The sequence below is a fragment of the Coffea arabica genome, chromosome 2c, assembly GCF_036785885.1.
Source record: "Coffea arabica cultivar ET-39 chromosome 2c, Coffea Arabica ET-39 HiFi, whole genome shotgun sequence".
Lineage (NCBI taxonomy): Eukaryota > Viridiplantae > Streptophyta > Magnoliopsida > Gentianales > Rubiaceae > Coffea > Coffea arabica.
Genome location: NC_092312.1, coordinates 8,209,705 through 8,236,963, shown reverse-complemented (window position 1 = coordinate 8,236,963; position 27,259 = coordinate 8,209,705). Strand labels below are relative to the sequence as shown.

The window sequence follows — 27,259 nt, the reverse complement described above, 5'->3', positions numbered from 1 at the left end:
TTCATTTGTACCTGGATAAATGTAAAGTTGTAATCTCAATGCGGTAGGCCAGGGAAAGGCATTAAGAACCATAAACATTTGACCCAAGGTGGGCCTCTCTGCACTATCACCGACTCAAGGCCTTAGACCGTCCCTCTTTCTCTCATTCTCCCATTCTTTAGTCCCACCAATCCAAACAGCCCGCTACTCATCAGCAAATTTCCCGTTTTCAATTATGACTTCTTTTTTTTTCTTAAAAAAAAAAAAAACTTCACAAGTCAAATGAAGCATACCTTTTTTTCCAGCATGCATGAGAAGACTTGATTTAGCAAAGTCAAAAAGAGTATCGGTCAAATAATTACAACTGACTCTCACTCAACTCTCCGCCACCTACGTACTCCTCTACTAATTTTTTTGTTTTGGTTTTTTGTCTAAGTAGTAGTATTTCATTTTTGACCAGTCCTCTAGACTCTCTTGCTTGGCTTTGGTAAAACCTAAGAGATCCCAATATTTCAGCCCAATGAAGAAGAAAATGAGAGCTAGCTAACGTCGGAAAGAAAATACCTTGTAGTATTAACTAAGAAGTAGCATTTCAAGCAGACTACACTGAAATAGAAATTCACAGTATTAGATAAGGGCATTCCTGTTAAAACAATAATAAAGTCAGACAATGTGGGTTGTAGCACAAACGGGAATGCAGGACTAGAATGGCATATCTAGGATGCCCAGTACCAGGAAAGCCCAACTGGAATTTTGTAGCAATGTATTATGTACGTGATGAGGAGAACTAAGGATCATGTTATGGTATGTATTTGCTCCAAACTATGACCCTTGGATTATATGTTTCGAACTGCATTTACAACATGGCCAAGTGATAAGAGAAGCCTTCTATCATCTACTGCATTCATTCATCTCAAAATTGCGTAAAATCTCTTCCGAGGATCAAAAAGCCCCTAGTTTTTCTAACATGCTAACGAAGAACTTCAAATTCAATATACAACGAATTTCAACACATTCATTAGTAAATCTAATCGAATACTGCCCAATCATACACATACATTTTCACTCAGTCAGAGTCGGGATCACCATCAACAATATCAGGAAGTGAATCCATTGAAGCGTCGTCACTGATTTCTACCACCACTCCCGCGCCCCTTCCTGTGTTTGATATTGTAGCAGAAATCTTTTCCACAATCCTAGTGTATTCATCATCTTGGCTTGTCACCACATCCTTCGCAGATGATGTTGGCGCGACACACTGCTCGGTAGCCATAGCCATAGTGTTTCTTTTACTTGCTGAAGAAGAGACATCTTTTCCTGCTGCTACAACAAAATCTGTATGACCATCAGCTGATGTAGCACTCCCTGAAACCAGTCCATCCGATTTGGTGGCAGTATGACCACCAGCTGTAGCAACCGATATTTGCCCTTCAATATGATCACGTTCCTCTGTCTGCTTGTAGCTTTCCTGAGTCAGCAAGTCAACCATTATCTCATCCCCATCTACTGGTACTTTGTCAGCTGCAACAGCCATTGATTCCCCAAATTCACCACATTCATGCTTATTTCTTTCGGAAGGAGAATCACCATGAGGAAGCTTTTCTAGTGCTGGATGGGTAGAGGCCCCAGAGGGTTCTTTATCGCTGCTGGTATATTTTCCAGGGTCATTGACATCTGTTTCATCACCAATTGCCAACCACCTTTGGTACAGATCATCATCCCCAGACTCTGGCTGAGCAGGTTGCTTTCCTTGTGTGCTAAAATGAAATGAAGTGCTCTTTCTGTGATCTGCAGAGTGTACTTCTGGAAGGTTGAGGCTAGCACTACCATAATGGTCAACTGCTGATTGAAGATCTATAAATGGAAGGGCCCTAGGATGTATGAGCACTTCCAAGGTCAAAAGGGCATGACAGCAATATTCAGAAATTTTTGTTCCAGATTCTCGACTGCCTGCAGTCACCAGAACACATAAATCTATGAGCAAGAAGCCAAGAAAAGTAGACTTTTTCAATTCCATTAACTTAAAAAAAAAGGTTCGAGTAGCTGCAGAAGAACCTCTTACAAGTATGGTTATTCCTTCCATATCTTACATAATCGAAATAACGAAGACCTCTTACCATCAAACAAAATTAACACAACAAATTCAGGCATACATCACTCATTTGACAAGCATTTTAACAAGTACTCCAATTATACCCCTCATGTTAGTTACATAAAGGACAAAATCAAGCAACTTCTATTTCAGGTTTACCAACTTGACCTGGTAGCCCCTCATCTATCTTAATTATATAAAATTGTTCATGCCTCCAATTCAAATGCACAACTTGGAGACAGCCCCATGGAGATGCATGGGAAGAATATGACACTGGAGGCTGGACAGCACTTACCTCTACGAAAAAGTTCGAGACCCTGAGCAAGATGTGGAGGGCGAACACGACCAGGAGAAAGAAGGGATGCCAAAAGTGCGCGTAAAGCAGCAAGTTGGAAGTCTGCCCATATAGGAGTAGCTTCACCATAAACTACAGTACTATTGTTGTCAGCCCATCCCACTTTGCAGGCATTTGTTGCAACTGTTATAAGGAGACGATCAATATTTGATCGCCAACCATCTGATCTCATAGCACCAGCCTGTTGACAAAAAATAAAAATTTTCATTGTAAGCTCTGAAAGCATATACAGTTTATTGGAACCACAATTAGAGAAAAATAGGAGCTGCATTCATTTGAATATTGAAATATTGACAGGTACATCCAATAAAGTAGATGCCTACCATCTCAGAAAATCAGGCTATATTCCATTAAGTGACAATATGGAAACATAATTAAACGTGCAAGGGGCAAATTCAGTGCATAGGCCTCCTAAATAATGCCTGAAGTCTGGGTCAACTTAGCACCAACTATAACATCACAGCCATAATGGATGATATTTAACACTAAAGCAGATTAGATGTGTATGACATAGCAACGGCAAGACTAACTAAGCATATACTTTAAATAGATACCAGTAAGCATATAACTCCAGATAAGTACAGCTAGATAGACCATTACACCATCTACATGAAGTTTCAGCTCCAGGAGCTTAATACTGGCTGCATAAAAAGCACAATTAACAGGATCTACCATGGTACCAGACCAAAAATGAAGCACCTCTCTAAGGCTTCCAAAGTGAATTCTTATTCCAAACCACGGAGACAGTAGAAAGAAGCAGAATGAAAGACCAACTTGAGGTACTTTGTGAGCACACCTTTTGCTAAGTCAATAGCTAAAGTAGTATTCTCATAAGCATATAAATGATGGTAACTCAATGCATTTAATTAGCTAAAGAAGGATCATACCACATTCAAAAGAGCTTCTAATGCCTCTAATGCAGCAATCCTGACAGATATTGCAGTCATATTTTGGGATGTCTCCACTTCCAGACCACCTTTAACAGATTGGTCTCCAACAGATTCAGCTGAAGTTGGATGCTTCCTTTTTCTCTGAAAAGATTGTTGCAGTGCTTCCTCTAAAGTCTTTGAGTGTGCAGCAGAGTACGAGCCACCACTCTCATGACCATGAGGATCCAGATCAAGCAATACATTGCTTATAACTTCCTGGATCAGATATATTGCAATCCCTGTCAAGAACCACCACTATTAGGAGAAACAATTCCATGTGACAGATCTCTGTGTGCATCTGTATTTGTTTGGGAAAGAAGGAAAGAGGTAGTAAAGGGTTATTGAATTGAACGAATTACAAGAAGATTTTTTTATTAGTATCACCAGTACTACTCTGAAAAACATCACTTCAAATTTGGTAAGCACCAAAAGTATTGCCACTGAGTTAGATGCTAAAATCTCTCCAAAAAAAAAGTTAGATGCTAAAAAGAAAAAAGATTGGGTTGTAGCATGCTACAAAGTCAAACCTATATCAAATATGGAATAAGAGAAAGGCAGGCAAGGGGAAAAAAATTGTCACACAAAATTGGTATAGGATGCATGATTTTTTTTTTGTTAGTAAACTTGGAAAAAGATATATATGAAAACATCTTCTAAATCACAAAAAGAAACAAACGGGGTTAGATAACAAAAGATTAGTGCCTGGTTATGACACCAAATGTCCTCAAGTCAAAGTAGTTTGATTAAAACTGTGAGCATCAACCTGATACCTCATTAAAACCTTCTACATATCAGTAAAGCAGCATGTTCGAACTTAGATACAGTAGTAGATCAAGTAGAAAATTACCATCATGTTCAAAATGTCTTCAAATAAAAACATGTGGATGGACAATTATCTAGTTCTCACAAAAGAAGTTGCAAAAAGTAGACAGCATGCAAATTGTATCTCATAAAAACCTGAGATGTCAAAAAATCTCATGTATCTGATATTGAACAGTAAAAAAAATTAGAGAACTCAAACCTGAAAAGCATCATGCCTTTTAAAGAATATTAACCTCAGCCAACCAGATGCACTTATAAACCTTTGATAATGCTTTATGCTCAAGTACGTACAAGATCAATTCCGGTGTTAATATCATAAATCACAAGTTTTGCCTAATAAATTCATCAACACCAAACTGACAGTAGCTCTGGACTCATGCAAAGTATTGAGGTTCATTTTGTATTAGTATTTCTTTTTCAGGGCTCTTGACAAGCAGCATACTTATAGAAAATCACCTTAATTGCAATGATCTTCCATAGAACATGTAGACTTGTAAAATGTCATGATATTCAAATGACAGTATTATAAACCAAATTTTAACAAGATTCATAAGTTCCAATGCTACAGACATTTTAGAGGTTTCGAAATAATGAGCAACTTATGCTCCATGTGCTTCTATTTTTGAACCCCCAATATGACAGAAATGAGCAAGAGGATGAGGAGAAGAGTATCTCATGTTTACATGCATATATTCTAGCACATGCATCCATAAGGGATCAAAACACATGAGATGAACTAAGCACACAAACTAACATCAATTTCCAGGCACCCAATATCAACATAAGTGAAAAGGTGAAAAGATATGTTAAACAATTACTTGCATACCAATCCCCATGGACATCAGCAAAACTTTCATAATTGAGTAAACCTTAATCCTTAGCTCTGGCAGGGTGCATGTCCTAAAATATTCTGTTAGCAATCGTGTGATATCTGCCACATGTGGCAACAACTGACTGCAAAAGCACATACAAAATCATGTTACAACTAACATTTTTGAAATGTAAACTAAAGGAGGAAGAGGAAATCAAACTAAAGAGCATAGCTTTATATCCAACAGACAAAGAAGTCAAGTAAGGAAAAGCTTTATAATAAGATATAAATAGAGTGATTTACATTTAAAAGAGAAGAAGAAGAAGATAAATCAGTCACCTGCGAAGTCCCTTTACAATAGAACTCAGAAGCTCCAGGCTGCACCTATGCAATTCAGGAAGTTCTAAACAAATCAAGTCCTGTCTCATGGCAGTCATAAAAGGGGAGGATTGTGAGAATGAGCCATCCACCATCAGCACTCTCTTAACAAGAGCTACCAGTGAACGAACAGGCACAGAAACCTGCATAGAGCACCAGACAAACTTATGCTCAAAGTAATGAGTTCATGTATCTCCTTTAAAAAATACAAGAAATCAATTCAGTCCTTTCCACATATTTGATATCATAAACTAAACCAGGCATATCACCTGAACAGGATAAGCATCAGTAAGCATTGTGCAACAGCAGGTCATCAGGGTAGAGACTCTTGAAACTAATACTTGTTCAGGCCTCTTCATTGCCTGATCTGAGATTTTGGCTGATGCTGTTAGCCCTCCTAAGGGAGGAGGGGGGTCCTTCCCTGGGGGAAGTAACAGCCTCACTACCTCACTACTTCTGGCCTCTGCAACAGGTGAATAAAACATCAGCACCTAAATATTCAATCAAAATAGCAGTTCCATCTCCAAATTAAAGCAACTGTTACCTTCTTCTAGACCTTGGAACATAACATTTAGTTGATTATTTATGAATATCAAGACCTTCTGCATCATCAGTGACCAGCTATCCTCATCTCCTCTGGATTTTGGAAGTAAGGCCAGGCCATGAGCAAGTTTCTGCAGACCAAGACAAATTAAGTCTTTTTGGATTGGCTATAACAAGCCAACCTAAAATAAAAGCATCAAGTAATTCTATCACCTTGAATATACTGAAAGGACAATTCTCTGACATAAATTTCGAAAATATAGAGGATTCAACCTGCAAATTCACAGTATATCAGCAAATCATTCATAATAATAGCCAGCAAAACCAGTTATATATGTCAAGTAGAGCAACTTGGTCCTGTCAGTTCCTTTTTCCTTTTGTTAGGGGATGTTAGTTCTGGATAAAGAAACTTAAAAGGATGAGCAAACCCAGAATATACGTATCAGAACAGCCTTCCCTTTGTATATCTGCTAATGAAATGTGTATCTAAGATCAAACACCAGACTAAGATTGAAGAAAGGAAAAGGACTCTATTGCAATGTAAACCAACCAGCACATTGTAATTTTTAAAATTTCTAAAGCCCAATCCTCTCACCACTCAAAAGATTAACAATGCTTTTTCCCAAGTTTATATTAGCAAATTCCCAACATGAATTTACGTGCAATCTGTTGCATTGTCAACATCTCACCAGGAGAAAGAAAAAAATAAAAGGTTACCCCAGAAATCCCTACCTGACTAACAACGCAAGTTTAGGCACCCTAAACATCAAGCAAACATTACCCAGGATGAGATATAGCATTTCAAACTATACATCTTTCTTTGCGGGCCAATTCTACTATATAGTCCTCCACTCAGATTCATGTTCTACAAAGAACAGTGCTGGCAAAGGACCATAGATAAGTATGTGGTTCTACATTTCTAGCATGTAAATAGTGGCCACCTTCATTTCTTAACCTATACATAATTCTAAGTAAACGAGAAAAAGCTTTTGGTCCTTCTCAAAATAATTCATATCTGGATAGCAAACACCCATCGGCATTTGAAAATAGATTATCAACAAGATGCATGAAAAAATCATTTTATACAGAGAGAACTACTCACATTATCGTAGTGTCGACTGAGAGAAGATGGAAAAGCATTTGTAAGCGTGCACAATAAGGAAATAGCTTCTTCCTGCACAAGCCAATCATGAAAAAAAAAGAAAAGAAAAGAACTTACAGATTGAAAAGGACAAACAACTGTGAAATACTGCATAACTCTACTACTATGAAAACATACAAATCAAAAAGCAGTATGCAATTATTGACTGTGGAACGTAGGTTGATGAAGAACAAGACACCAGAATCCTGGTAAAGTGAAAAAACTTAATAACTATATCGTTTTTTCCAGGATTGATTTCATTCAAAAGATATTGTGAGAAGTAGGATATGCTATTCTTCTAGAATACTACCATAGTTTATATTTAAATGGGAAATCATAAAGAAATGCAAAACTTGCAAGAGGAATAAATATGTCATGCATCAAATGTGGTAGAATGAAATCAATCAGTTCAGGAGTTAAGTAGATCAATTCGTGAGGAAAAAAAATTCCAAGAAAAGGAATTTCCTACAGATTTATACCTACCCAGAAGGCATCAGAGCTATCCTCATTTAATAGCTTCAGTACTGGTTGAATAAGCTTAGAGGCTTGCGAATTCCCATCTTTCTTCGCATTAGGAAATCCACCCAACCTAAGTCAGTTAAAACATGAGCAGCACTGCTATGGATACTGCAAGAACACATTTCATGACAAGCCAAGCACTTCTACTAACAAATTTAAGCTTGAAAGAGCAAGCATGCTATTGAATAACATCTCAACAAGTTAACTCCTAAACCCACACAGCATCAAGAAAGAAAAGACAGACTGCACAGTTCTTCTCTGCAACATATTTCTTTGGATTCCCTTTGCAGAAATGCAGGTAATGCTCTTAAGATTATAAAATAAGACATCAAAAAGGAAATCCAGAAATAATCCATAAACTCATGTCCATGGAGAATTGTTTTTCTAATGCTGTAAAGTACAAAACAAACCTTGTGAATAGATCAAACATTGAGGCACAAGAAGCGACCCTCACGAAATGGGAATCTGATGGAGGCTGCTCATAGTGACAAAAGGGGGAAAAAAAAAACAAAGAATATCCTTATCAGTAAATTATTTAATAAAGTTTCAACTAAAGAGTACTGTTAAGGTTATGAGGAAGCAAGGAAAGATAGCAAGATGTGAATCCCCATAGCAACAGCAGGATTTCAAAATTTTTACAGCTATGAGGTAAACACCAGACATAGTAGTGTTTAATATTGGTATGATTGAACCAAAAAACTCCCTCTATCCCCAATCAATCACAAAATTATGTTCACGTTTCTTAGAAACCATATAAAGCTACATCCCTTTGTTCTTTATACGCCAAAACTTTACCTATATGTTTGTCATTCGACCAATATGGTGGTCATAAATGTTTCTCCCTTCCCTCAAGTCTCTCTTAACATACTTGCTGCCATCAAACTACGACATTCAATTGGGAGCAACAGGAATACAAGAGCTGTGACATTAGTCGAAGAAAAAAGGCAAGAATAATTGCAATTGAGGAACAGGAAAGGCAAAATTGATGAGTTTGATTAATAGCATTTTTAAATCATAAAGATGGAAAGCTACAGATGGCAACAACACCACTTAGAATTTGGTTGCTCAAAGAGTCCAGTGATTTCCAGAAAACATTTAAATGACAGATTAACATCAAACACAAGAAATGATATCTCTACTAGGCAAAAAATGTCTGATATGTCACTGGGAAAAGCTCAAATACCTGAATATGAGACAAGATCTTGTTGAACCATTCTGAGTAGGAAGCCAAAAAACGCTCTGAACTGCATTCCTGACTTGTCAATCCTAGCAAGCATATTCCAGCCCAAGATTTATCGGGCTATATAATATTCATTCAGATTACTCCTGAAATGAGTTCCCCATGGCTCTTGACAACTTCTAAAACAGTATATACTAATTGTTTCTGTTTAAGTGTGATTTTGCTGGCACATGCAATATATCACTTTTAGACAATTGTACACATGCATATGTATATGTGGGTCTGTGTTGCAATAGCATTTGAGTATACAGCATAAAACTGAAATACCACATTCACCTAATAAGAATATATATATATATATATATATATATATATATATAAATGCATATACTAATGAAAAAAAAAGTTGTTGGAACCACAAATCAAGGTGTTCACAGCTTTCAGTTATGAACTTAATTTAACTCATCGGTTTACAGCCCAATTTTCTCTATTACTACAATCAACACGGAGTTAAACTTCTCATAAATTATAAGGGTTCTAAACTGATGTTTTGTGAACTTGAGATGGGTTGTATTTTTGCTAATTTGTGAGTCCCTGACTCAGTTCCATACCATTTTGACGTATACTTTCTAAGTTTACGTATCTCTAACTTAAATGCGTGTACCATCTTGTTTTACATTGAAAATATGATGAGTTTAAAAGCATATGATCAAGTGTGACTAATGATTGAGGAGAAATGTAAATGTAGAGTGTGCTCTAGAATATTTTACCATGCTGCTGGAAGCAAGGGCGGAGACCCGATTGACCCAGGCATCGACGGCCGACTTCCAGCCGTCAATGAGCTTTTGGTCGGTGGAAGATGGTGCCCATTCTGAGAGGAGGCGGTGAGTTTTGACGGCAGATACGACGTGAGAGAGGTCCGACGGGTTTCTGAAGGGGTGTTTATCGTCCGGGATGTATTCCCTGAGAAGTGACCGCAGCAATTGAGGCTTCAATGCGACGTCGTCCATGCCCTGAATGTGATTACCGGCCGCCATTGAAGAGAGACTAGAGAGTTGAGGGTATAACTGATAAACCCTGAATCTTATATCCTATCCTAAACTACATAAAGCGCCGAAGGTGCTGCTACAGTCAATTGTCTTGGTTTCAATGCAATTCTGTTGCTGATTTCGTCCTTTTTTGTCTTTTCACCATTGCATCTAAACGTTGCACAGAGCAGCTTTGCCTGCTGTTGCTTCTTTACTCCTTCTAGCTTTTGTCACCTATTCCGATTCTACCCTTTTGTCTTGGTTTATTTGTAATTTAGGCTTCAATTTTGTCCTTTTGTTATTTGTACCTTGCACTGCTCCTGCATCTCCTGTCTTCAGCCGCCAATATCCCAACAAAAAATATTGATTTGCTGCAGCATGCGTACGTTCAAGGAAATTCTACGCCGATCTGATGAATGCAAATCAATTGTGTTACTCTGCGCTAGCATAATTTCCCTCTACTTTTTAAAAACCTTGCTTCTATAACAAAATCAATTCCTTGTCGATCTACTGAATATAAATCAATTGTACTGCTTTTGATATAAAAAATACTATTTTTACAATATTTGTTAATTTTAAATTGCATAAAATTATAAGTTATAGAATTATTAGTCTAAAGCTTTCACATTTTAAGACTAAGTGACATAAAATAAATATAACAAATACAAAATAATAATTAATTACATGTTCATTTATTGGCGAATACAAATTTTCCCTTTTCCCTTTTTGTTGATTAATCACACATTTATTCTGAAAAATGTAAGATAATTTCCCTGTGTACAATATTTGTTAATTTTAAATTACACAAAACTGCAAGTTATAGAATTATTAGTCTAAAGTTTTCGCATTTTAAGACCAAGTGACATAAAATAAATATAAAAAATACAAAATAATAATTAATTACAAGTTCATTTATTAGTGAATACAGATTTTCCCTTTTTGCTTTTTGCTGATTAATGACACATTTATTCTGAAAAATGTAAGATAATTTCCCTGTGCTCCAAAAATATTACTTTTATCAAATTTCTTTAGGACATCACTTTTATTCTCTACAAAATGATGATTAATTAGATAATTGCTTCAAAAATTATAGGATCGTTTCCCCCTATTTCATAAATGTTACTTCTGTAATATTTATTGATCAATAAATTATTATGGAAGTAAATATTTTTTCTGCTATCGAAATATTATGGAAGTAAATGACATAAGAATCATCAACTGCTATCATGCTAAAACTTGATGGATCTTTCAGGTCGAAGGAATAGAAAAAACAGAAGGTTGGCTAGAGTTCCCACAAAAACACTTCTTGTATGAAGGAAGTGTCATCCTCTTCACCCTGCTCAACAAAAACAATTATGATTTCCAGCTCTTCTGAAGAGACTTTTTCCAACAATCATAATTAAGCATCTCCCATGTACCTTATTACGCATACCAACTATATGTCCCTTAAATTCTCTATATTTTCCACCCAGTTATATCTAACAATATAAAAATAAACACATCCAAAATATACCAAATTATTAATTTATCTTAAATTTTAAAAAAATAATTTACATTTCATTATTTTAACTAATGTTTCCATCCTATTCATTTTAAAAACTAAAATACAAATCACATCACTATTACTATATCTATTTATAAATATATTAATCTAATCTGCCACATCCCTGTCTATGATTCCGACCCTATTATCATACAAAACACTCTAAATATCAATTATTAAATAAATCTTACATTACATATATATATATGTACACATACATAAACAAATAAATAAATATATAATTAACAAACAAAACCACAAAAAATATAAACACTACAAAAATTTAAACTATTCTATCACCTAAAATAAAATACTAAACACACACACACACACACACACACATATACATACATACATACATGCATACATATTACAAAATATATCATATACCTATAACTATATATTAATACAAAATTCACTCTAACTTTAAGTAACATAAAATAACTCATATAAACATCAAACAATAAATATTAAAAAATTCTACCACAAATTGCATTGATTAAACTCTATAATTTTCATGTCCAATAATTTTTATTTCTTGTACAAAAATTTATACACATCAACTTACTTTCAATAATATCCATTTATCCATAAACTATTAATATATCAAATCTCTCAGCTCTCAAAATTAATATTATCCTTTATTTATTCAGATTCTATTAATTAAAAAAATACAACTTCTATCTATTTCGATCACATTCATTCATAACTAAATAAACATTATCTTTACTTATCCAAAAAAACCTACTTAATTAATAAACACATATTTTACCAACGTGCAATATCAAATTATTTCCAAATTATTAATTTATGTCATCATACAACACCCAAACTATATCAAAATTTGCCAAAAAATATCTATTATGCATTTATTTCTCAGCAAATTTTCAATTCTTTTATATAATTTCCATAGACTTTTCCACTACAACAATACACACTTTCTCATCCTAGCTATCCAAATTATAAAAAATCATCGTCTAAAATACATAAACTGCCAATGCCCAAAACAAAATAAATTATAACACTGTCAATGTAATTCTTCACCTAATTTTCCATGCTATAAACTTTAAAAAATTAATAAATATTCCATTAATTTAAATAATATTTACTCACCCCACAATTAAAATACAAAAACAAAATTTTTTCAATATTATCCATTAAATCCCTAGATCATATTAATTTTAAAAAATACAATACAAATCAAATAAATTTTACTATATTTATTTATAAATAAATGAATCCAATATATCAATGCTCTATCCACTATTTCAGCTCCATTATCATACAAAATACAATAAATCTATGCTATTAAATAAATTTTTCATTACCCTAATATATTCAATAATGGACACCCCGCGGAATCCGCGGGGCACCAAGCCTAGTAAACTACATAAAGCCGGGAAGCTCCAGCTACAGTTGATTGTCTTGGTTTCAATGTGATTCTCCAGCTGATTTCGTCCTTTTTGGTCCTTTCCAAGCTTCCGTGCAGCCCCTTTGGCTGCTGGTGCCTTTTTGCTCATTTCTACTTTTGTTCCCTTCTTCCAATTGTGCCCTTATCCTGGTTTCTTTGTAATTTTATGCTCAATTTTGTCCTTTTGTTTGCTGTCCATCCTTCGGCTGCTGCTGCAATTGTTATCTAACAGTTTTGTCCTTTTGTTTCTTGTGCATCTTCCGCTGCTGCAATTGTTATCTAACTTTATTGACAAAAATATATTAATTTATCGATTTGATTTATTAACTTCCTTCTTTAACTTTCTCCTTCTTCAAAATATATAATTTCCTCTGCTCTTTTATATTTATTAACTTTCTCCAAAATATATATATTAGCAAAGATATTAATTTTCTAAAAAATATACAAATCAATAAAAATTCTGTGTACATCTAATATATGCAGAACAATACAAATTCTATGTGGTACATTATCTATTCATTAATTTTGAATGAGATATTAATTCATCAATAAATAAATTGCTTTATGATTAAATAAATATTTTTTCATATATGTTATTCAATCAAGCATTTTTAATTTTTGATATCAATAAACTAACGGACTCTTTGAAATTGTGTTATCTTTAAATTTTAGAATCCTATTAATTCCCAAAAAATTAATGCAAGTACAATTCTTTCTGGCAACATTTATTTACAAATCAATCGATCTAATACTCATAGAATACAAAACTGATTATTCGATTAATAAATGCAAATATATGATTTCTTAATTTCTAATATCACATTGTTAAAAATCTTTAATTTATATATGTTGCTTCGATATCACATTGTTAATTTATATACAAGAAACAAGATACACACATTGAATAATAAAGATGTTGCTTCGATGATATTCTCTCTTAATTTTTGTTTCTTTACTTTTGTTTGTTGCAGTTGCGCAGCTGCTACCTTCCATTCCTTAATGCAGACGCGATTTTTTTGGGCTATCCAAATCTCTCTCTCTCTCTCTCTCTCTATATATATATATATATATATATATATATTCTTGCATCCTATTTGTGTGCCTTTATATATATATATATATATATATGTTCATTTTCTCCAAAATATATATGTCGACAAAAATAATGATTTTTAGAAAATATATATATCGATAGAAATTTTGTGTGTATCTAATAAATAGAAATCAATTGTGCCACTTTGTATTAGCTTCCATTAATACGACCAATTGTTTTTAAAATATAAGATAATTTCCCTTTATTTCAAAAATATAACTTCCATAATATTTGTTAACTACTAAATTATTAATTTAAAGCTTTTGCATTTTCGAGATTTTTTTCGAGACTAAAAAAATATTAAATATCAAAAAATTACACAGGTCACTAAAAATCCTATGTATATCTAATACATGCTAACGAATAAAAATTCTATATGTATCTAATCAATATATATAAATCGATTATGCTGTTTTGTATTAATGCAGATCAATAAAAATTATATGTGTTTAACCTATATCTAATGTATATAAATTAATAATACTGCCTTGTATTAACATATAATAAGTGTTTTTTGTCAAATAATTATAATTTCGAGACTATTTCTATATTTATAATTTTCTCTCCTTTTTTATATTTATCCGTTTATTTATTAACTCGCTTATTCATTAATTTTGTCGAATGTGTGTATATTGACAAAAATATTAACTATTAAAAAAATGCAAATCACTAAAATTACTATGCACATCTAATACATAAAATAGCGTTCTTTTTATGTTTATTCGCTTATTTATTAGTTTTCTCCAAAATATATATTAGCAAAAATATTAAATATGAAAAAAATGCAAATTCCTAAAAATCCTACGTACATCTAATATATGCAAATGAACAAAAATTCTATGTGTATCCAATTAGTATATATAAATTAATTATGATGTTTTGTATTAAATATCAAAAAAATATGCAAGTCGCTAAAAATCCTATGTACATCTAATACATACAAACAAATAAAAATTCTTTATGTATCTAATCAATATATACAAATCGATTATGGTATTTTGTATTAATGCAGATCAATGAAAATCATATATGATTAGCATGCATCTAATATATATAAAAATTAATAATACTACTTTGTATTAACATATAATAAGTGTTATTTATGTGAAATAATTATAATTCGACACTATTTCTATGTTTATAATTTTCCGTCCTTCTTTATATTTATCCGCTTATTTATTAACTCACTTATTTATTAACTTTGTCAAAAGTGTGTGTATTGAAAAAAATATTAAATATCAAAAAATTAAGCAGATCACTAAAAATCCTTTGTATATCTAATACATACTAACAAATAAAAATTCTATATGTATCTAATCAATATATATAAATCGATTATGTTGTTTTGTATTAATGCAGATCAATGAAAATTATACATGTTTAACCTATATCTAATATATATAAATTAATAATACTGGCTTGTATTAATATATAATAAGTGTTATTTATGTCAAATAATTATAATTTCGAGACTATTTCTATATTTATAATTGTCTATCCTTCTTTATATTTATCCGCTTATTTATTAACTCGCTTATTTATTAATTTTGTCGAAAGTATGTATATTGACAAAAAATATTAACTATTAAAAAAATACACAAATCGCTAAAAATGCTATGCACATCTAATACATACAATAGCCTTCTTTTTATTTTTTTTGCTTATTTATTAATTTTCTCCAAAATATATATTAGCAAAAATATTAAATATGAAAAAAATGCAAATTCTTAAAAATCCTAGGTACATCTAATATATGCAAATGAATAAAAATTCTATGTGTATCTAATCAGTATGTATAAATCAATTATGCTGTTTCATATTAATACAAATCAATGAAAATCATATGTACTTAACATGTATCTAATGTATATAAATTTAATTAATTTTCTCCAAAATGTATATATTAGCAAAAATATTAAATATGAAAAAAATACGCAAATCGCTAAAAATTCTGCGTGCATCTAATATATGCAAATGAATACAAATTCTATGTGTATCCAGTCAAATATATAAATTGATTATGCTATTTTGTATTAATACAAATGAATGAAAATCATATGTACTTGACATGTATCTAATATATATAAACTTAAAAATAAATCAATCCAATATTTATTGATTCAAAAAACAATTATTTGATCAATAAATACAAATATATGATTCTAAATTTATAATTTCAAATTGTTAAAAATCCTTAATTTGTATATATTATATTTATGAGTTTATATTCTTCACTATATTTCTTTTTTTTTTTTAGTTTTTCTAATACTAAACTTTTCCATTATCTAACACACGATTTTGAATCTTTGGTGAGTTTCATACAAATTACATTCCAATCAATATAATTCATACACTACATTGCTACTCTCATTTCATAATACAACTACATTTTTTCCCTATTTTCTATTTCAGATACTCATTGGTGATATACCCTCAGCTCCCATATACAAATAGACAACATAAGAGTCATCAATTGCTATCATGCTAAAACTTGATGGATCTTTCAGCTAGAAGGAATAGAAATAACAGAAGATTGGCCAATATTCACACAAAAACACATCTTACATGAAGGAAGTGTCATCCTGTTCACCCTGCTCAATGAAAACAATTATCATTTGCAGCTCATCAGCAGAGACTTTATCCAACAATCATAATTAAATGTGTCCACTACAGCTTCTTGCACAAAGCAATTATCTGTTTTCTAATTTTTCTTTATTCTACTTCCATTTATATTTAACAATATAAAAATAAACATATCGAAATTATTTCGAATTATTAATTTATCTCAACTCTTAACAAATGATTTACATTCCATTAATTTAAATAATATTTACATCCTGTTACTCTTAAAAAATTAAATACAAATCACAACAATATTACTATATCTATTTATAAATATATTAATCCAATATATTGTTTCTCTATTTATTATTCCAACCCTACTATCATATAAAACACTATAAATATTAATTATTAAATAAATCTTACATTACTCTTAAACAGTCAATAATGAGCACCCCGGGAAACTCACGGAGCACAATGCCTAGTATGAATCAACGGACGTATAATTTGAGGCTTGCAATGGTCGTTAGGGGTCTCCGGGTCAGATTCGGGAACGTGGTATTTTTTTCTTTTTTTTTAGGTGACGAACCTTAGGAGGCCCAATGATAATTCGGAGAAAACTGAACCACCATCAGACCAAATGGATGCACTATGCACCTGTCTGAATTTTTTAAGCAAAATCACTTTTAATATGGCAAACCTTGCCTTCTACCCCTACAAAGCTTTAATGTTTTGGTGGTGATCACCACTCAAAAGGCTGGTGGTTTGAGAACATGATACCGGAAATGTTAAATTAATTTTACCACCCAATTCAATGTTAAATTCATACTAGACGTCTAGACGATTTAACTTTTCACATTCTTTTTTTCTTTGAGTTTTTTTTTAATTATTATCTTATAACCTCTAAGGTTTCATATCATTCCGTAATCCGCACAATTGATGAGAACTTATAATTTTTTTCACTCGAATTTTTTTATCTTACTTTGAAGACAAACTTGTAAATTTCATTGGATATAAAACTTCAAGCTATTTCTAATTCCTGGCTTATTACCAACCATGCTACATTTTGATCAAAGTATGTATATTTACCAATGAAATAAATGTACATTTATGTATGATCAAATGAAAATCATTGCAAGCCCCCAATGGAGAGTCCGAATAGTTCCGTAGCCTAATAATTACCAGTAGGTCATGTGATTGATCTCCGTACGCTACTTTGTTGCGTATCTTTGGGACAAAACTCTACACAATTTTAAGAAATTAGTCTGGCCGAAAAGATGAAATACTCCTAAGTGAAAAAAAATGAAAATCATTGCACGAAGGACCACAATGGTTCTAAAATAATGAGCATTCCCATGATGACAGAAATTGCAGCTGCAAGAGAGACACCAGGTTGCACCAAATCTTTCTTCCATACAACAGCTACATTCAGAACTCTCATTTGCAGTTTCTTTTTAAGTAATCTAAATATCAGAAGCTGAATATAATCCGCCGTCTAATACACATTATCCTGATGATCATCTAGGTGACTGTTTTTACGACAGGAGGCAGAGTCTTCAGAAGTGACATCGAAGGCCGACGTACGGTGTGATTGAGCAGAAGCATCAGACTTAGAAGCGTTAGAGCTCCGGCTTGATGAGCTGTGCCAAGTGACACAGGTACGTATGACAGAAGAGTTGATACTCCCAAAGTGACCTGCCGATGGAGCAAAATTTATTTAACAGATAAATGTAAAATCTTTCAAGCATGTCTGACAAAAGCAATCAAGCCAATGAACTGGCCAGACAATTGTGATAAAGCTCGCCAACGAGGATTGCTAGAGCTTAGTAGGACACACCTGCAGAGCCGCCATGCCTACTATACTTCCGATCAAGGAACGTATGGCAGGATGCAGGTCTAGTTTCCGAGTTGAGAACCATAAGCCACCAATTGCTGCTAAAGTCGTAGTGGCAAGTATACGATGATCAAGCTGTTAAAGAAATCGAGTCTTGTTAATAGAAAATTTTGTATACCAGCACAAAATATGGATTCTAACAAAGATGAGACTTCATATTTGCATCCGGTGAGAGAACTAAAGTTAGTCCATCTTTCAAGAACATAAGCATTAGAGAGCCAAGTTTGTCATACAGTGAATCGAGACAAATATCACACAAAGTAAATACTTAGGCAGCCAAGCCATAAAACTTCAAGATTATTAAACCTACATTGCTTGAAAGTTTTCTCATAGCATATTGACTACAGTAAATCCGACTTGGTATCTTCCATCTACAATCATTATCAATGTCAATGAACGAGGTTGAGTACTTGATTCACACTTCTATTTCTGTCCTGATGATCCCAAAGTAGAAGGTCAACATTATCTGAGAACCATCTCTTCAATGTGCTAAATTTTGCTAGCAGAAAAGGAAAAATAAAATAAATGTAACATCAAATATCCAACCTTTCTTGTGTTAGTGTCCACATCATTTCATTTCCTAAGTAGATTCCTACAATAAAACTATTGATAATAAACAAAGACAGCACACTTCCTAATCATAAAAAGAAAAGTTCACCAATTCATCTGGAATCCAATAATATTTCTGCAAATGTGAAGTCTGACTAGAAACTAAGAGAGGTTACCTGCACAGTTGATGTATTCTCAAAGAAGTTCCGCAGAAGAGGCTTCATACTGAAAATATCTTTTGGAACCCATGTATCACCCATTTTTGGGAAAGTGTTAAAGGCACGACCCTATTGATTTTAGGTGCAGCCACAAGTTAAAATGTATATATATCTGAATCATGAAATACAGAACTTGTCCTTTGATTATTGGCAAACATATCAAGTTGCAAAGAGGCAATAGGTACATACAGCATCATTTCCTGCAACAAATGCTCCTGAGACAGCAGTGATTCCGACAAGGATGCTCACAGGAATGGCAAGTCGCTTAACTTTTGCAGCACCCTTAACCCAAGCTACTGACTTAGCAGGAGGTTCGGGCATAACAACTGAAAGAGCAGTCCAAAAGAGCCCACTGTAAATTACAAATGCTGAAGTAAGATGGGCCGCAAGGCGGTAAGGACTGACTCTTGGTTCAGCATATTCAGATGCAGGGTCCTATAAAGGAAAAGAAATTAGACCTTTTTGAATAGATATGTGTCAGATATTAATCATTGCAAGTAGAAAACCCAGTTCTTGATACCTCTAAACCACTTTTAACCATCCACCAACCTATTAGTCCCTGCCCAGCACCAAGAGCAAATAACCCAGATAATCTAAGTCCAAGTTGTAGAGTAATATAACCCTTGCGGAAAAAGTAAGAGAATGGCAGAGCAAACATGATACCCAGTGCTCTTCCCCACATTCGATGTGCATACTCCATCCAATAAATGAACTTGAAATCATCAATACTCATCCCTTTGTTTACACTGCAACAACACAAATATAAGAAATGCAGCGAAAAGTGCTCCCAAGTGAACGTGACTAAAAAATATTGTGACTAACATAAAAATTACTATCATGTTTAATGATCAGTAGAGACCTAATCAACAAACAAAAAGCACAGAAAATTCATGAAGACACAAAATACCCTATCAGAATATCATATGCAGCAAATAAATAAATAAATATCAGCATAAAATGCACCAGGATTTCCAAAAAGTTAATATTGTAAACATGACTGATTCTTGCAAAAGTAAAACAGCAAATAATTTGAACTACAGAAGCATAAAATGCTACCTCAACTGACCGTTTATATTCAGGTGACTGTTTATATTTCTCAAATTCAACCAGCCAATCTTCATCTGTTAGAGGAGGAAGCCTCCCAGTGAATTTCCAGTCAGTCATTGAAAGCCCCGATCTGGTTAATCGTGTCATGCCACCAAGCACCACCATACTGAAGACCCAAGCAGCAGATCCAAAAAGCCATATCCCAACCAACTTCCGGGCATGAGGCCCAGCAGTTACAAGGAGCTTCAAACCATCCTTCTTTTCTATAGACGCAGCTGCTGCAGTGGATAAATTCCTAAAGGATAGTCTGCAGAAACCCTGAAACCAGAAAGCTGGGTTAGCAACCATGATCATTAGAACAAAATGCTAATAAAGTCCATGGCCTTGTCCATGAAACGAAAGTACAAGATCTAACCTAATTATAGCATCTAAGTTAAGATTTTTTACCCATTAATCAAGCCAAATTTCCCAGTTTTCAAACTTACAATTGAGATTTTAACAGCATCCTATCCCAGAGGTATTAAAAACCAAAGCAACTAACAGATCAAGATATGGCTAAAACCTGCAGTATTTCCATGTTGCTTCCTATCAATATGACTAAGAATTGAAATAGTTCATATCAAATTTGGAAAAAAAAATGCCATCTTTTTTTTCAGAAAAAATCCATTGCTTCTAATTGTCTACTAACAATCTTAACATTAAACTGCCACCAAATTCGAATAAAGGGATGATCTTTAATCAAAACCTAAACATGCTAAACCCATTATACCAACAAAAAATTCGGAATAGACATTTCTGTTTGTCTATAAAATACCAGAAAAAAGGAAGGAAAACAAAACGAAAAAGGGCAGGAAACATTTATGTTGGTCTATAAGATACAAAAATAAGCTGATTACACTTAAGAAGAGGAACAAGAAATGAACCTTATAATTAGGATAATGATGACGAAATGCTTTGAATCCCAAGTTACTCAAGCTTCTGATAATGCTGGTTTGGCTTGCAGGAATAAGATTAGAAGAAAAAGAAGTGTAAGTTTTTGAGTGGATCAGCAAGGAGGGCTCATTGAAAATGCAAATCTCTGATCTTGATAATCTTGAATTTGAGGAAATTTGATTAACTATGCTTTTAGTTTTTCTGAAAGCTGAGATTAGTCTGCTTTCCATCATGCTTTCTCCACCTTGTTATGATTATATTTCTTTTTCTCACTTCGTTCTGTTTAGAATATTTGAGCAACAGACAAGGTCCACAAGGACAAAGAATGAAGCAGGCTTGCTGCCCTATGGACCAGTGGGGAATTGGCCCGACGATGGAATTAATTATGAGAACCCAAAAATAGTCCAAAAGCAGAATTAGACGATGACGCAGTGTCCAGTGTGAGTCCTTTGGCTTTTGAGAAAATTGTAACATGGTCTGACCCAAAAAAAAAGAAAAAGAAAAAGAGCAGCGGAGTAAAGTCTATTATTATTTATTACTCAACATCGGGTGTATTTGATAAAATTAAAATTTAAAATCTGAATATATTAAATTATTAAATATTAAACTTAATACATTTAAGTATATATCACATTCAGTGATAATTGAATAGTTTATCACTTAATTTTGAAAACAAGTTTTGCTTAGAAAATTCAATGTCAATTAATTAATTCAAATATTCAATTTTTTGTTATAAAACGGTCTGAATATGTGAAGATTTGAATTCATTAAATTTAAGTACTAAATTGAGTTATTAAATCGGGCCCTAATTATTTTTTATTTTTAAGAAAAAAGTTTGAATGAATTTGATCCGATCATCCCCGCGGATCAAGGCATCCGTTCAAGATCATGAGCCCCTTATAAGTGTTTTAACAAATTGTCCACTAGCAGCCAGCATAGCGCCCACATCACAATCTTAGTTGTTACTCTTAGAAGAAAATGCTTACAATCAATCGAGCTCGTGAGTCCTAATTCCTAATCTCACAGACTGAACTCATCCTAAGCATCCTCCTATCCTTACAAGTTACAACATAGCTCTGAACCTTGCCTCAAGTGACATTAAAGAACAGTCTATCAGGTAAATAAGTGGCCTAAAGAGCGTAAAATTACGGAGTTACGGTTGCCAGGAGCAAGTTCACTTTCAAACTTCCGATCAACAATCCCCTAGATGAAGAACTTTTATTTTGCTTTGTTTTGATTCTTCTTCCTCTAATTAGTCAGCGAGGAAGCAATGATGATTGAACTATGCATTCCAAGTTTTGTACTGAGTTTTGTAATAGTAGAAGCGAAAGAACCAACGTGGCCACAACCCTTTAAATGATTTGTACCCCAAGGGAAAAAGCAAAGTTATAGTAGTACCATCTTTAATTACCACTACAGAGACTTCTAATGAGTAAAAAGTACATTTGCATGGTCCATTGCTCCTTATCCCAGCGCAAGTCAAGGCGAGATGGAACTAACAGTACTTACTTTAGTCTACCTTAATTAAATTTAAAGGCCTCCCACTTACCAATTTACTTCACAACACTGGAGCTCAGCTGATAGGGTAGCTTCCCAGTTGCTCTCCAAGGCTTAAACTTAACAAGTTCAGTTACAATAATAGTTGCAGATGGGAGCCAAGGCTAAGATCAGTTGGCCATTAATGTGGCTTTTGTTCTTGTGCTTTTTCCTACTGAATTTGTCTGATGGTGAATCTTCAAGGTACGAGCAGGAAGAGCTGTCGTGGCTGGCCGACAATGACGACGAAATTAACATGATTCAAGGCAGGCATGCCTCGCTCAGGAGATGTGATTTAACCTCTGGAAAATGGGTTTATGATCAAACTTATCCTCTTTATGATCCAAGCACTTGCCCCTACCTTACCACTGCAGTTACATGTCAGAAGAACGGACGCCCTGATTCTGATTATGAAAAGTGGAGGTGGAAGCCAGACGGCTGTACGATTCCAAGGTACCTCAATTACCTTCAAATAAGCGCATAATTTTTCAGTGCATTATTATTCTCCTTTGGGGATTATCTATTCTAGGAAATCTTCTTTTTTTTAAAAAAATGACATAAAATGCATGATTGCATGCCGTGATCTGAGTATGTATGTAGAATTCGTTGTATCTTTGCTCCATTGAGTGGTCCGGTGATGCAGGTTTGATGCATTGGAATTTCTGGGGAGAATGAGGAGGAGGAGAATAATGCTTGTAGGTGATTCCATAATGAGGAACCAATGGGAGTCTCTTGTCTGTTTAGTCCAATCTGTTATTCCAACTGCTCGAAAAATGGTCACTTATCATGGTCCTGCCATGGCATTCCAAGCATTGGTAAGGACAGAAATTTAGAAAGCTTCTATATGGTTAGACGAAAGCCTCTGTTTTTAACAGTAGAATGGGAATGGTACTCTCAAATATTGTAGGTGCATGATCGGTTTAATTGTTGAATGTTGACAGGATTATGAGACATCGATTGAGTTTTGTTGGGCTCCATTTCTCGTGGAACTGAAGAAAGAAACAGGAGGCAAAAGAATACTACATCTAGACTTGATAGAAGAGAATGCGAAGTACTGGAGAGGAGTTGATGTTCTTGTTTTTGATTCAGCCCATTGGTGGACTCATTCTGATCAATATAGTTCGTAAGACAAAATCTCCTTTTCCCACTTCTACAAGATTAATAAAATGTTTGCATTCATAGCATCATTCCTTGTTGTTCTATCCTATAAAGTAACTAAATTGCAGGTGGGACTTCCTCGCGGATGGAAACAATGCGTATACGACTATGAACCCAATGGTTGCATATGAGAAAGGACTCACTACATGGGCTAAGTGGATAGACTTGAATCTTGATCCTCGCAGAAGTCGAGTCTTTTTCAGGAGCATGTCTCCGAGGCATAACAGGTGATCAACCAGAATTTCGTCCTTTGTAAAATGTAACACTCCAACTCTCCAACATTATTAACTTCCATATTACTCTCTCTGTATAACCAGACTAGAGATTGAATGGGTTCCATGGTCAGTGGACAGTTTATGAACCTCAAAAAAAAAAAAAAAATTGACACAGATTTAGTGTTTTATTAGTTCCTGACTAGGTTTAACCAATGTAGTTGCCTTCTAAGCTTTTGGATTGACTCAAACTGAACCTTGAATCAGTCCTTAAAAAGGCATGCCAAATTCGGCACCAGTTTAACAATGCTGTTATTGCAATGTCTAACAGAGCTTTCCACATGCTGATTTAGATTGAAGTATAGGTTACTAATCATCAGGGATTCATTTATTGGCAGGGACAACGGCTGGAAATGTTATAATCAGAAGGAACCTCTTCAATACTTCAGTCACCCTCATGTCCCTCCACAATTACCTGTATTAAGAGGGGTGCTACGAAGGATGAGATTTCCAGTATATCTGCAGGATATTACTACATTGTCAGCACTTAGAAGAGACGGCCATCCATCTGTTTATGGTAGATCCATAGGCCAAGAAGAGAAACAGCACGTCAAAGGGTATACCTCTGATTGTAGCCATTGGTGCCTCCCTGGAGTTCCTGATACCTGGAATGAAATGTTAAATGTTCTACTATGAACATAAAATCTGAAGCAATTTATGTTCTAAGCACTATGTAAAGGTGGATTGCTCAGATTATTAGTGTCAGTTGTGGTGGTACTTCATCATTTCTCAGTATCATGCGGTTTCTCGAGCAATGCCTGTGTTGTATAAGTATCCTATATAGATTGGAGCGTCTGACATCCGCGTTGTGACTTTGTGGTAGAAAAGTATGCTTATTCATTGGTCAGTTCTTCGTTTTGTTGCAACATCCTTAATCATTTTACTTAATTTGCATTGGTTGAATATGCCCATTGGTAACTAGTAACATCAGAAATTATGCAAGTCCATCTGAAAAGCGATCAACTCCTACACCATTTTGTTCTTCGGCGCAATATTTCTGTATCAACTGTCAAGAAAAGGTGTAAGATTTCTGTACCAGCTAAAGGATTAGTGATTTGTTATTAGTTTAATCATAATAGTCTACAAATGTTCCCAACATGGTCCAAAATTCCCCTCAATTAGGGAAAGAGAATTGATCATGAAGCTTTACAGCTCACCCTTCCAACAAATCATGGTGCCTTCTGTCTCCCAAGCAACATCATTTGCACGCCAACCTTGTTCTTCTTTACTTTAGTGAAATGATGTCTCTTATGTTTTAGCTGCAACAAAGGAATTGCAGAACAAAATACAAACTCAACCCTTTAACTGCCCATAAATCAACTTCTTCACTGCGTTCGGTCGTATTTGAGTATCATGTACTGTCAAATTTGTTTCTCTTAACCTTCATCCATGCAGTACTGCAGCCTGTATAAGTAATACTAATCTAGTATCAAAATTGTCGTGACGAAATGTATAAACTATAACCACAAAACTCTGTGATATTCTGCAAGCTGCAAAGAAATTCGTGATCCTGTACCTTTGAACATGGGTAATCATTTATGTAGTGCTGGACTTTTTTGTGGCTCGTTTTTCCATGAGAACGTGTTCTTTTGCTTTGTCAAAGTGTTAGTTGAGGTAGTTGAAGGTTGAAATCTTTTTTGACTGAGGAGTTCTATATTCATCATCATATTAATCTTTTTGGAGACATTGTCTCTTCTAGAATCGCAGTTTATCTACACTTCAAGGATGTGGACTATATCAAATCTATGTCAGATTGGTCAAGTCCAGACTGGAATCAAATAGATAACATAGGATTCCAATTCAGAACCACATTAACATCATACTGCAATTGCAGTACTATAGCATACCCAAATAGGTAGGTGTATATAGCTTTACCCCAGTGCAGATTCTAGTTCTGTGAATTAGTAGAAAACAAGAATTCGTGAAGTACAGCCAACAATAGCGAATGAGATGTGTTGCTATAAGAAGTTTAACTGAAAACTCCTGACACATTATTATTTTCATTGATACCAGACATTTGATGCCTATAATCCACACAAGTTGCAGCTCAAGTTTCTACTAAAACTGATTTAAAGAATTGTAGCCTAATACAACAAAAGCCAGGAGATTAAGATGGAGTAGGAGAAAGGCCTCCACTCTACCTCAGATGCTAGGATTCAAAGTGCTTCCTCAATTTAGCGAGCTCCTTGGAATTGAATCCAAAAGCCTTCAGCAAAAGCTCATCTTTAATTTCAGATCCAAAAATAGCAGCTGGAATTTTCACCAACCCTGGATTCTGACTGTCAAAACTTCCTAGTATCGTAGCTGGTGAATCTCCAACATTCATCTGAAAGTGTACAAGACCCCTTGGAAAGACCATCACCTCACCCTTCTCGAGCACTCTAGCAAAAACTTTGTTTTTTGTATCAATAAACCCGGAATAAATCTTTCCCTCCAGCACAAATCCGACCTCAGTTGCTCTTGGATGATAGTGCGGGACATTAACCCCACCTGCAGCAAAATCAGCACGTACAAATGACATCCCCAGCGTGTTTAATCCGGGAAAAACAGTTGAGCTAACTGGAGTGGCTGCAAAACCAGTTTCCTTGAAATCGCCAGGGCTTTTTATACCTGAATATACAAAATCTTCAACTGTGACCAATGTTGAGTTTTTGCAAGAAAGGGCATCGGATGAAAGATTTGTTCTTGGTACGCAAAAATCATAGACGGGATCAGGATCTGAAGATGAAACTGCATAGATATGGATGAGAAGTACTAAGAAAACTGTCACCTTGGAAGCCATGGTTAGTGTCTTTATCAATGAAAGAAATGGGCGAAGACTGGACTTTTAAAGAGCTGGCGGCTCTGAAACAAATTATTGCATATATACTGCCAAACGGCCTAGCAATCAACAATATTTACCAAATAAATGACTACACCAGAAGAATTGTGATTAGCACCAGATGTTACTACTTCCTCATCAATTTAATTTTTCACCAACCTTTGACTGAAAATGAAATTATTCTTCAACCTAGAATGAATGACACTCGTTCTCTCTACCAACTTAGCTATCACAACATTACAAAGTAGTATGTGTTGACTTCACCAAAATATATAATATATTCGCATTGCATCGAGCATTCTGCTTCATGGAGTAGCTTGCTTTGGGATGAAGATAAAGAGGAGTAGTTTTTCCTCTCTTCTTTTGTTGTTCAGTAATTAAAGGTGGAGTGGTTAGCTCCCACATGACTGCATTCGAAAGTATGGTCATGCTCATATTTCGTTCT

General features: G+C 34.2%; 4 protein-coding genes across 8 annotated transcripts; 1 reads left to right on the top strand and 3 right to left on the bottom strand.

Moving 5' to 3' along the window:
• Positions 1-854: 854 nt before the first annotated feature.
• LOC113725665 (uncharacterized) lies at positions 855-9,983 on the bottom strand. 4 transcript variants are annotated; one of them, XM_072074093.1, is made up of 14 exons: positions 9,520-9,657; positions 8,753-8,895; positions 8,365-8,451; positions 7,980-8,044; positions 7,534-7,639; positions 7,012-7,083; positions 6,123-6,182; positions 5,911-6,040; positions 5,636-5,829; positions 5,328-5,509; positions 5,004-5,131; positions 3,314-3,594; positions 2,367-2,607; positions 855-1,929 (listed from the first exon to the last, which is right to left on the bottom strand). In XM_072074093.1, exons 4-14 carry the CDS (start codon positions 7,997-7,999, stop codon positions 1,046-1,048), a joined length of 2,298 nt encoding a protein of 765 aa, XP_071930194.1. In that variant the 5' UTR covers positions 8,000-8,044; positions 8,365-8,451; positions 8,753-8,895; positions 9,520-9,657; the 3' UTR covers positions 855-1,045. The 4 variants fall into 4 exon arrangements, with proteins under 4 accessions (XP_071930194.1, XP_027104759.1, XP_071930190.1 ...); XM_027248958.2 differs by lacking the exon at positions 8,365-8,451 and having other exon boundaries at positions 8,753-8,869; positions 9,520-9,983; XM_072074089.1 differs by lacking the exon at positions 8,365-8,451.
• Positions 9,984-17,679: 7,696 nt separating this feature from the next.
• LOC113725664 (heme A synthase COX15-like) lies at positions 17,680-21,386 on the bottom strand. Of its 2 annotated transcripts, XM_027248957.2 has the most exons (7): positions 21,018-21,385; positions 20,114-20,412; positions 19,568-19,793; positions 19,237-19,482; positions 19,006-19,116; positions 18,224-18,355; positions 17,680-18,081 (listed from the first exon to the last, which is right to left on the bottom strand). In XM_027248957.2, the coding sequence occupies exons 1-7, from the start codon at positions 21,258-21,260 to the stop codon at positions 17,908-17,910; spliced, it is 1,431 nt and encodes a 476-aa protein (XP_027104758.1). In that variant the 5' UTR covers positions 21,261-21,385; the 3' UTR covers positions 17,680-17,907. The 2 variants fall into 2 exon arrangements, with proteins under 2 accessions (XP_027104758.1, XP_071930189.1); XM_072074088.1 differs by lacking the exon at positions 19,568-19,793 and having other exon boundaries at positions 20,104-20,412; positions 21,018-21,386.
• Positions 21,387-22,577: 1,191 nt separating this feature from the next.
• On the top strand, positions 22,578-24,840 carry LOC113725661 (protein trichome birefringence-like 36). The gene is made up of 5 exons (XM_027248955.2): positions 22,578-23,016; positions 23,207-23,378; positions 23,505-23,686; positions 23,790-23,948; positions 24,332-24,840. The coding sequence occupies exons 1-5, from the start codon at positions 22,676-22,678 to the stop codon at positions 24,627-24,629; spliced, it is 1,152 nt and encodes a 383-aa protein (XP_027104756.1). The 5' UTR covers positions 22,578-22,675; the 3' UTR covers positions 24,630-24,840.
• Positions 24,841-25,267: 427 nt separating this feature from the next.
• LOC113725663 (germin-like protein subfamily 3 member 2) lies at positions 25,268-26,911 on the bottom strand. The gene is made up of 2 exons (XM_027248956.2): positions 26,135-26,911; positions 25,268-25,397 (listed from the first exon to the last, which is right to left on the bottom strand). The coding sequence occupies exon 1, from the start codon at positions 26,773-26,775 to the stop codon at positions 26,143-26,145; it is 633 nt and encodes a 210-aa protein (XP_027104757.1). The 5' UTR covers positions 26,776-26,911; the 3' UTR covers positions 25,268-25,397; positions 26,135-26,142.
• Between the last annotated feature and the right edge of the window lie 348 nt (positions 26,912-27,259).

Bases quoted from the DNA above. Each gene is read 5' to 3' on its own strand.
- LOC113725665 (XM_027248958.2), bottom strand. From the start codon at position 9,786: ATGGCGGCCGGTAATCACATTCAGGGCATGGACGACGTCGCATTGAAG. The intron at 8,045-8,752 runs GTATTTGAGCTT...CACTATGAGCAG, and splicing joins AGATCTTGTCTCATATTCAG to CCTCCATCAGATTCCCATTT. The intron at 5,830-5,910 runs GTAACAGTTGCT...CACCTGTTGCAG, and splicing joins GTTCCAAGGTCTAGAAGAAG to AGGCCAGAAGTAGTGAGGTA.
- LOC113725664 (XM_027248957.2), bottom strand. From the start codon at position 21,260: ATGATGGAAAGCAGACTAATCTCAGCTTTCAGAAAAACTAAAAGCATA. The intron at 20,413-21,017 runs GTTCATTTCTTG...TTCTGGTTTCAG, and splicing joins ATCATTATCCTAATTATAAG to GGTTTCTGCAGACTATCCTT. The intron at 18,356-19,005 runs GTAACCTCTCTT...TTTCTTTAACAG, and splicing joins AGAATACATCAACTGTGCAG to CTTGATCATCGTATACTTGC.
- LOC113725661 (XM_027248955.2), top strand. From the start codon at position 22,676: ATGGGAGCCAAGGCTAAGATCAGTTGGCCATTAATGTGGCTTTTGTTC. The intron at 23,379-23,504 runs GTAAGGACAGAA...GAATGTTGACAG, and splicing joins CCATGGCATTCCAAGCATTG to GATTATGAGACATCGATTGA. The intron at 23,949-24,331 runs GTGATCAACCAG...ATTTATTGGCAG, and splicing joins ATGTCTCCGAGGCATAACAG to GGACAACGGCTGGAAATGTT.
- LOC113725663 (XM_027248956.2), bottom strand. From the start codon at position 26,775: ATGGCTTCCAAGGTGACAGTTTTCTTAGTACTTCTCATCCATATCTAT.